Below are 10,220 nucleotides of genomic sequence, written 5' to 3'. Positions count from 1 at the left end.
TATTTTATTATGTTCAGTTAGCCACCATATAGTACATCAGAAGTTTTTGTTGTGGTGTTCAACGATTCATCAGTTGTATATAATACCCCATGCTCATCCCAACATGTGCCCTCCTTAATGTCTATCACCTGGTTACCCCATCCCCCCACCCCCCTCCCTTCTGTAACCCTCAGTTTTTTTCCTGGAGTCCAGAGTCTCTCATGGTTTGTCTCCCTCTCTGATTTTTTCCCATTCAGTTTTCCCTCCCTTCCCTTGGGGTCTTCCACTCTATTCCTTATGTTCCACATATGAGTGAAGCCATGTAATAATTGTCTTTCTCTGACTGACTTATTTCACTTAGCATAATACCCTCCAGTTCCATCCATGTCGATAAAAATGGTATGTATTCATCCTTTCTGTTGGCTGAGTAATAGTCCATTGTATATATGAACCACATTTTCTTTCTCCATTCTTCTGTTGAAGGGCATCTCAGCTCCTTCCACAGTTTGGCTATAATGGACATTGCTGCTATGAACATTGGGGTGCATATGGCCCTTCTTTTCACTACATCTGTAACTTTGGGGTAAATACCCAGGAGTGCAATTGCTGGGTCTTAGGGTAGCTCAATTTTTAACTTTTTGAGGAACCTCCACACTGTTTTCCAAAGTGGCTGTACCAACTTGCATTCCCACCAACAGTGTTAAAGTGTTCTCCTTTCTCCACATGCTCTCCAACATTTGTGGCTTCCTGCCTTGTTAATTTTTGCCATTCTAACTGGTGTAAGGTGGTATTGCAGTGTGGTTTTGATTTGAATTTCCCTGATGGCTAATGCTGTTAAACATTTTTTCATGTCTCTGATAGCCATTTGTATGTCTTCTTTGGAGAAGTGTCTGTTCATGTCTTCTGCCCATTTTTTGACTTATTTGTTTTTTGGGTGTGGAGTTTGATAAGTTCTTTATAGATCTTTGATATCAGCCCTTTATCTGAAATGTCATTTGCAAATATCTTCTCCCATTCTGTAGGTTGACTTTTAGTTTTGTGGGCTGTTTCCTTTGCTGTGCAGAAGCTTTTTATCTTGGTGAAGTCCTAATAGTTCATTTTCGCTTTTGTTTCCCTTGTCTTTGGAGACGTGTCTTGAAAGAAGTTGCTGTGGCCAATGTCGAAGAGGTTACTGCCTATGTTCTCCTCTAGGATTTTGATGGATTCCTGTCTCACATTTAGGTCTTTCATCCATTTTGAGTTTACCTCTGTGTATGGTGTAAGAGAATGGTCTAGTTTCATTCTTCTGCATGTGGCTGTTCAATTTTCCCAGCACCATTTATTAAAGAGACTGTCCTTTTTCCACTGGATATTCCTTCCTGCTTTGTGGAAGATTAGTTGACCATGGAGTTGAGGGTCCATTTCTGGGGTCTCTATTCTGTTCCATTGATCTATGTGTCTGTTTTTGTGCCAATACCATGCTGTCTTGATGATTACAGCTTTATAATACAGCTTGAAGTCTGGAATTTTGATGTTCCCAGCTTTGGTTTTCTTTGTCAGCATTCCCCTGGCAATTTGGGGTCTTGTCTGGTTCCATACAAATTTTAGGATTGTTTGTTCCAGCTCTGTGAAAAATGTCAGTGGTATTTTGATAAGGATTGCAGTGAATGTGTAGATTTCTCTGGGTAGCATAAACATTTTAACAATGTTTATTCTTTCAATCCATGAGCATGGAATGCTTTTCCATCTCTTTGTGTCTTCCTCAATTTCTTTCATAAGTGTTCTGTAGTTTCTAGAGTATAGATCCTTTACCTCTTTGGTTAGGTTTATTCCTAGGTATCTTATGGTTTTTGGAGCTGTTGTAAATAGAATCAATTCCTTAAGTTCTCTCTCTTCAGTTACATTGTTAGTGTATAGAAATGCAACTGATTTCTGTGCATTGATTTTTTTATCCTGCCATGTTGCTGAATTGCTGTATGAGTTCTAATAACTTGGGGGTAGAGTCTTTTGGGTTTTCCACATAAAGTATAATGTCATCTGCGAAGAGAGAGAGTTTGACTTCTTCTTTGCCGATTTGAATGCCTTTTATTTCTTTTTGTTGTCTGACTGCTGTTGCTAGGACTTCTAGTACTGTGTTGAACGATAATGGTGAGAGTGGGCATCCCTGTTGTGTTTCTGATCTTAGGAGAAAAGCTCTCAGTTTTCCCCACTGAGAATTATATTTGTTGTGAGCTTCTCACAGATGGCTTTTATGATATTGAGGTATGTTCTCTCTGTCACTAACTTTGAAGAGTTTTAATCAGGAAAGGATGCTGTATTTTGTCAAATGCTCTCTCTGCATCGATTGAGAGGATCGTATGGTTCTTGTCTTTTCTTTTATTAATGTGACCTATCACACTGATTGATTTGCAAATGTTGAACCACCCTTGCATTCCAGGAATAAATCCCACCTAGTCGTGGTGAATAATCCTTTTAATGTACTGTTGGATCCTATTGGCTAGAATCCTGTTGAGTATTTTGGCGTCCATGTTCATCAGGGATATTGGTCTGTAATTCTCCTTTTTGATGGTAGACTTCTTTACTCTTACTGCCCCAGCCACCTTTCTGCCATCTGCTTTCTTTCCCCCAGAATTGGTTCAAAATCCTTCCCTTGCTAATATCCCCCTCCTGGTCTCTTTTAATATTTTGATGATATGGGTTTTTATCTTTTTTTTTTTTTAAAGATTTTATTTATTTGAGGGAGCGAGAGAGAGAGAGCACAAGCAGGGGGAGGGGCAGAGGGAGAAGCAGGCTCCCGCTTAGCAGGGAACCCCACACACATGCCAGGCTCAAAACCAGGACCCCAGAATCACAACTTTTTACTCCTTTGTCATATTTTCAGGGGTTTTGAGATGGCACAAAGAGAGATATGTAGCTACTCTCCCCTCTTGGCCTGGGAGACTGCTGCTGCTCCTGAAGACGCCCAGCCCTGTGGGTGTGTCTGGGTCCAGGGTCTGGCTAACCTGGGACACCATATCCCACCATCCCATGAGCCCTGCTGCTGTCCCTTCCCCTTACAAAATCAACTCTGAAACCAGGCGGAAGGTTCAGTATCCACTGGTTTAGGAAGAGTGTGCCAGATGACCAACAGGCCCAGGCAATGCTGGCTTTAGAGAGCTTATTATCCTTAGAATCGTTGGAGAACTCCAGGTTGTAGGGAAACAGAACCATTGTGGGATACTTGGTGGAAGATATGGGTGGGCATTCCAGAGCCTCATTCTTAGCGTGACCAGCCACAAGGACACCAGGAACCTCCTGATGGGAAAGGTTTCAGTTGGAGATAGTTTCTGCTTCCTCTGCTGCTCAGGGAGCCAGGCGTCCCATCTGTGGGCTAAAACTCTCCTGCAGGGTGAGCTCTGCCTTCTCCCCCTGAGGCCCCGCAGCCCCTCACTCTGGACTGATGGTGTTTTGCAGGCTCCCAGCACCCGAGGATGAGGGGAGAGAATGTCAGCAAGGTCAGCGTGTTCATCCTGGTGGGCTTCCCCACGGCCCCTCGGCTGCAGTATGTGCTCTTCCTCCTCTTCCTGCTCACCTACCTCTTTGTCCTGGTGGAGAACGTGGCCATCATCCTCACCGTCCGGACCAGCTCCCCCCTCCATAGGCCCATGTACTACTTTCTGGGCTCCATGTCTTTTCTGGAGATCTGGTACGTATCCGACATCATCCCCAAGATGCTGGGTGGTTTCCTCCTGCAGCAGAAACACATCTCCTTTGTCGGGTGCATGACTCAGCTCTACTTCTTCAGCTCCTTGGTGTGCACTGAATGTGTGCTCCTGGCCTCCATGGCCTATGATCGCTACGTGGCCATCTGCCACCCCCTGCGCTACCAAGTCATCATGACCATGGGGCTCTGCGTCCAGCTGGTGGTCTTCTCCTTTGTGAGCGGCTTCTCCATCTCTGCCATCAAGGTGTACTTTATCTCCAGTGCCACATTCTGTGGCTCCAATGTCCTCAACCACTTCTTCTGTGACATTTCCCCCATCCTCAAACTGGCCTGCACAGACTTCTCGACCGCAGAGCTGGTGGACTTCATCCTGGCCTTCATCATCCTGGTGTTTCCCCTCATGGCCACCGTGCTCTCCTATGGACACATCACCCTGGCTGTTCTGCGCATCCCCTCGGCCACTGGCCGCTGGAAGGCCTTCTCCACCTGTGCCTCCCATCTCACCGTGGTCACCATCTTCTATACGGCCTTGCTTTTCATGTACGTCCGGCCCCAGGCCATTGATTCCCGGAGCTCCAACAAACTCATCTCTGTTCTGTACACTGTCCTCACCCCAATAATCAATCCGTTGATCTACTGTCTTAGGAACAAAGAATTTAAGGCTGCCTTGAAAAAGGCTCTGGGCTTTGGGCAAGTTCCAATGTAGGAAGGCATGCCTTGGCATCCTACTCTACCAGAACATAATCTAAAAATATATACCCTCTCTGATGGGGCCATTTAATTGGTAAGAACGGGAATTCCTTCTGTCATTGTAAAGATTGCTCCCACCTCCACGTTATCCCTGAGCTCATGGAGGACTCGGTACCAGAGGTGCGGTGTCCTTATGCCACTAGCGTCTTCGTTTTATATCTGAGCGAAGTGGAACTCGTGATGTTTCCTCCTCCTTAATATTGCCCTGCACATTTCAGGAAAGAACAAAATAGACTAGGTCGTCTGAAGTGTTAAACTCTTAAATACTTGCAATGTTTAAAAGTTAACTCTTGAACTATGTGGTGAAATAAGCCCCAAGTGTCCCCACAGCAAGGCACGTCCTGGGCTGGATACCAGTGGGTAAGCCCCTACCGCTCCCCCACCAACCGCTCAAAGAATAAGATGTGATCTTGGTTGACCTGTAACACTTCAGATGCCCAGGCAGGCGGGGACCACATCTGGGGACCCTCGCAGCTCAACACAGTGCCTGAGGCTGGTGGGCAGTCAACAAACATTTGTTGAATTAATACCCCAAGGTACAAAAAGGACATTCTCCTTGTCTGCAGAGAACACCCTGGAGCCCTTTCAAGACCCCAGCCTCATCCCCCAGGAAGCCCTGCTCAAGGGCCATGAATAGGACCTGGCACCCTTCGAATGAGTGTTCTGTGGGGCCAAGCATGCTGGTTCCCCACCTGGGAACAGACCTGGGTCAGAACCTCGGGATGTGGGCCCAGCGTGCGCACAGACCCTTAAAACATTAGACAGTTTTCCAGATGACTCTGATTGTCTCCCGAGTTCAAAAGCCAGTCTGTTGGACAACTGGAAACAAGTAAGAGAACATGGGGGCAGGCACCCACACAATCAAGGCTGGAGGAGTTACACTCGGGCCAGGGGAGCAGGGGGTCTTTCCAAGGCTCAGGAAGGTAATGGCATTTGGGGTTTGGGGTGTTTGGTTTAAGGGCTCAGGAATTTCGTGCTCACGTCTGGAAGAACGCTGCAAACACAGGCAGTGCGGAGGTGGCTGGGCAGCTTGGGGGGCAGGCGGCCAGCTTGCGGGAGGAGCAGGGGCTGGGCGGGATTAGAGCGGAAAGGACAGGAGGGTCAGAGTGAGGCACAGGGGGGTCCCCGCCTGACGAGTCCTCCCCTTGGGTGTGCGGGTTGGCAGAGGTTCTGAGCTGGGGGGTGGAGACCCGCCTCTGTCCTATGGGCCCTGTGACTGGTGTGGCCGACCAGGGGACGGGGACGGCACGGCTGCCCACTCTCCCCACCCACCGCCTTCCGGCAAAGCACAGCCTCCTGGCAGAGCGGATGCGCAGCTGAGCCCCATGCGGTGCGGGGCCCAGCGCTGACCCAGGGACGGTGGCTCCTCGTCAGGAGAGTGGGACTCCGCCACCAAGGTGTGTGCCGACACAGCCAAACAGGGGCCACGGGGCGTGAGCTCCAAAGACTTGCCCAGGGGCCCTCAGCCAGGGGTGGGGGTGGGGGGCAGAGCGGCCCCAGAGGCACAAGGACCTGCTAATTGGCAGTGTGGGTAACGTCGTTGGCGTGGCGGGGTAATTGGACCCTGGAGTCCCCGTGCTCCAGCAGAAAAGGCCATGACCATTCCCCCGGCTGCTCAGGCAGCTTGCTTCTCTGGAGTGTGGTCGAGCCACGGTTGGTCACCGTGGCCAGCCTGGGAGTTGCTGGGCAGGGGGAGAAGCCACTCCTCACCCCTGTGGGCAGCTGCGGTCACTGAGACCTCCAGAACCCGCAGGTAGGAGCCGACGCCGTCCATGCCGATGTGGCTTGCTTGGCTGCGATTCTGAGCATGGCATAAACCTTGCATCGTGGCGAATACGCGTGTGCATTTTCGTGTGCACACACCATCCCCCAACCACGGATATCCCCACCTGCGATTTGGGGCAGGGTCCGAGCGGGACTCCCCTCTGCATGATGGCTCACAGGTGCTCCATAAACGGTCCCCAGATCGCAACCATGGCGAGCACCTGGCTGCAGGTCCTGTGTGGGGCCCTCGTTTTAACGCCACACTCAGCGGCCTGCAGCAGCGTCACATGGACGCGCAGAGCTGAGGGCACCTGCCCCTCGTGCTAGCTCAGGTCCCACGCTGGCCGTCTGCCAGATATGAGAGCCCTTCGGGGTGGGCAAATCTGCACCGTGCCCTCTGCCGTTTTCCTGAGGGTCCTGAGGGTGAAAGCCTTCCGTCACCAGAGCCTCGGAGAGCTTGCCTACGCGGACAGAACCCAGGGCCCCCTCGCCAAACCCACCTGGCCTTTCCGACCCCGTGCAGAGAGCGGGGAAGAACAAGCATCGCAGGGCCCTGGAACAGGAGGAGGGCACGGAGGAAAACGAGATGAAATCAGGCGGGGTCTGGCATCTAGCTGGCAGTGACGCACGGACGTCAGTCCCCCGGATCTGACAAGCGTGTGCTCCTGTGTGAGACGTGGCCTCACATCAGAGGAGGGAAGTTCTGCGGGACCATCTGCACTCTCTTCGAAGCTTGTCTTTACGTCTAGAATTACTCCAAGATGAAAGTTTATTTAAAAAGAAAATACAGCCATTGTCCAAAGTACAGGGGGAGGAGAGCGTGCTTGAAAGGGTCCTGAATTTATAAATAAACACAGTATTTTATTTAACTGATCAACCTAGTATGAATTATCCAGCTCACTAACGATCAGTTATCACTCCAAATAATCAGCACAAACCCTCGGGCGCTTCACTGTGCAGGGATGAGGGTCAGAGGCTTGGAGCCCCACAGGGATCTACTGGGGGGTGGGGGGACAGTTGGCTTTGAGGAGCCCCAGGGGTCCTCCTTGCAGGCTGCAGGCCCTGTGGCCACTCAGGCTCTGCAGACCGACATGGGATGCCCAGCCAGGGTGCAGAGAGGTGGCCTCCAGGACGGGATGCTGGGGGCCCTCTCCTGGCAGGGGTCATCCTTGCTCTTTCAATGAAGGACACGGTAGGTTTGTTTGGAATCCTAGAGCAGATAGTGTGTCTTCTGAAGTCGGTCCTCAGTTCGGAACTGCTCGCTGGAACTTTAAGGCTGGATCAGCTGTGCTGGCCGTGTGGGCAGGCCTGGCTTCTCACACAAAGCTCTGTGCTGACATGGGGGTACAGACATGTCTCCCCCAGAGCAAAGCTGTGTCCTGGAGCAATTCCTTTCTAGCAATTTCATTGTCAGCCCAGCCCTCTCCCCTCAACTTCAGATTTCTGTAGCCACCAGGATATCCAGCCAGCACCCCATACACCCCCAGGAGAACCCCGATAATTTGGCACCTGCGTGGCCCTCTCCTGCTCTTCCTATCTGATCAACATCAGGGTGTCCTGGGCCAGAAACCTGAAGCCGCCACCAGCCCAGTGGCCTTCCTCCTGTCCACAAACTGGCCACGCTCACCGTCTCTGCCTTTGTACCTGCTGTCCGCTCCGACGGAAACACTGTTTCCTGATTTCCCAGGTGCTCCTCATCGTGGTGCTCAGACCTCGGGGTGAGCAGCTCCTGCTCGGAGAGGCCTGGCTCTCCCGGTCCCTCCCCGCCAGCTGATGGTGCCGGGGAGGGTGGAGGCTTCCTCCCCTCCCAGACCTGGGTGGGCCTGCTAGCAAGCCCTCAGGCAGAGCGGCAGGAGGAAGCCTGCAGATGTGTTGACCACAGAGACCCTTTCCAAGAAACTGAAGGTGTGCTGGGGAGGTTAAGCAAGCGTTTCAGGCGAGCTGTGGGGAAGGGTGGACAGGGGCGGGGAGCCTCACAGGGAGTAAGAGCAGGCGTGGGGAAGCGGGGCTGCTGAGCGAGGCCTGGTGTCCGGATCCTCCGTGGCGGCCCTTTGTCTCGGGCGCAGGGAGGGCCCCTCTCCTCTGTGGGTGTGCGCCCTGCTGCCGGGGGGGGGGGGAGCGTCAGAGGGACCTTCCCACTTCTGCCAGTTTCTCAAACTCCTTCACAGGCCAAGGTGCCGTATTTCGGGGTGTGTGTCCTGAACCCCACCCGCAGTATTATTTCCATAGCTTTACTGCCTCGTCACCCCGTATCCCCAGCTGGGACATGAGCCCCACCAGGACAGCGTGTCTCCCGCCCGGCCCTCAGCACGTGTTCAAGAAATGTGCCTCATAAAACAGGAACAGGCCGGCAAGAAGGGTGTGGGAGCTTGTGAGGAGTCACTGTCCTTAGAGCCTGGCGAGACAGGGCAGCTGGGGACAGAGGCCGGGCAACACGCATGGGTTTGGGTCTTCGACGCCACCTCGTCCCCCAGACCCTGCCGCTTCTCAGCAGGCTCACCGTGGCTGGCATCTGCCAGCACACAAGTGTCCGGGGACCGCTGCTGTCCTGTGCAAACCAGAGTGTCTCCACAGGGCTCTCTGAGCTCTCCTGTCCTGCCTGCCACGCCCTCGGCCTCCATCGGTGCTGGGTGTTTTGTAGGCGTGGGCTGCTTAGCCCTCCTGTGATGCCTCGAGAAGCCCCTGCGGCCTCCCAGCGGGTCTGCCCTGATGCCCTCCTCCTGTCCCGCCTCCTAGCACAGGCGCCCTCTGGCCAGCTCTGAGCCAGCGGCACAGAACACGGCCGTTACCCGCCGGGCTACCTAGATGACCCAGCAAAAGCAGTCCCCCAAGCCAGGGGGGCCCAGGACCACAGCCCCTCCTGTGCGTCTGGTCTCCTTCCCGGGAGCTTTCTCTGCACACCTCCCTCTGGTCCGGTTTGGGACTCTGCCCTGGTTGGCTCGTGGCCCCGACTTCTTGCTGAATTCCTTCTGTTCCTGCTCAGTGTCCACTGCTCTGACTTGAAGGAAACTTCCAGGCCAGTCACAGATGCTCAGGTGGCTCTGGAAGTCACCGGGGGTCCTGCTCTGCGTGTGTCCACCCAGAGGGTCCCTACGTGAGAATCACCCAGGGCTCGGAGCCCTGAGTCCTGGTCCTGCCCCTGCCCTGGGCAACCTGCCCCTCCGTCTGCACGGCTGCTGCCTGGACACCCGTCCCCGCTCTCCGGGTGTGTTTCCTCCCACAGGCCAGCCACACCAGGAGCGGGTGTGTGGGCGTGTGCATGTCCATGAGTGTATAGTGGTGTGTGTGTGCACCTGCATGAATAGTGGTTTGTGCATACCGGTGCGTGCATGTGTATAGTTGTGTGTGTGGTATGTGCATGCGTGTAGTAGTGTGTGTGCACACACAGGTATGAGGAGTGGTGTGTGTGCACACACGTGTGTGAAGAGTGGTGTGTGAGCATACATGTGTATGGTGTTGTGTGTGCACCTGTGTACAATGTGTGCGTGTGTGTATAGTGGTGTGTGCGCACCCGTGTGTATAGTGTTTTGTGTAGTGGTGTGTGGGCGTGCACGTGAGTGTGTGGCATGGGGTGAGGGCAGGGCACATAGGCTAGAGACTTGGGCCCCTCATTCTCCTGCAGCAGCGCGTCCTCCAGGGAGAGGGGGGATGACCCCACTTTGCAGAGATTGATCACCAGCCATGGCCATCTCCAAAACTTAGGAGGAAAATGAAATAAAATAAGGCTTCGTCATGATCCGTCATGACTGAGGTGCTGGTAGGAGTGGGTGCCGGTGATGGCCAGGGATCCAGGGCATGCATCTGCTTGTAAAACAAGGCCTCGCAGCCAACAGAACGAATGGCCCCACCCTGGCCCCCAGCTCCCCCTCCAGATGAGCCGAGCGGACAGCTCCTTGTATGAAGTCCTACGCAGCTGCACTTGTGTGTCCCCCCAGCTCTTGCTGTGTTATATCTACGTGGAAGCACCAGGCTTTCCTACTTGAAGACATAGCAATAGAGGTAATGCTGCTCAGGGAGCCAGGCGTCCCATCTGTGGGCTGAAACT

General features: G+C 53.0%; 1 protein-coding gene across 1 annotated transcript; it reads left to right on the top strand.

Moving 5' to 3' along the window:
- Positions 1 to 3,428: 3,428 nt before the first annotated feature.
- Positions 3,429 to 4,367, top strand: LOC123790108 (olfactory receptor 6B2-like). The gene has a single exon (XM_045794203.2). The coding sequence runs from the start codon at positions 3,429 to 3,431 to the stop codon at positions 4,365 to 4,367; it is 939 nt and encodes a 312-aa protein (XP_045650159.2).
- The last annotated feature ends 5,853 nt before the right edge of the window (positions 4,368 to 10,220 follow it).

This window comes from Ursus americanus, chromosome 1 (assembly GCF_024610735.1).
Source record: "Ursus americanus isolate L20-20 chromosome 1, mUrsAme1.1.p, whole genome shotgun sequence".
Taxonomy (NCBI): Eukaryota; Metazoa; Chordata; class Mammalia; order Carnivora; family Ursidae; genus Ursus; species Ursus americanus.
The sequence above is the reverse complement of the archived record's forward strand: the minus strand, read 5'-3'. Positions and strand labels throughout refer to the sequence as shown.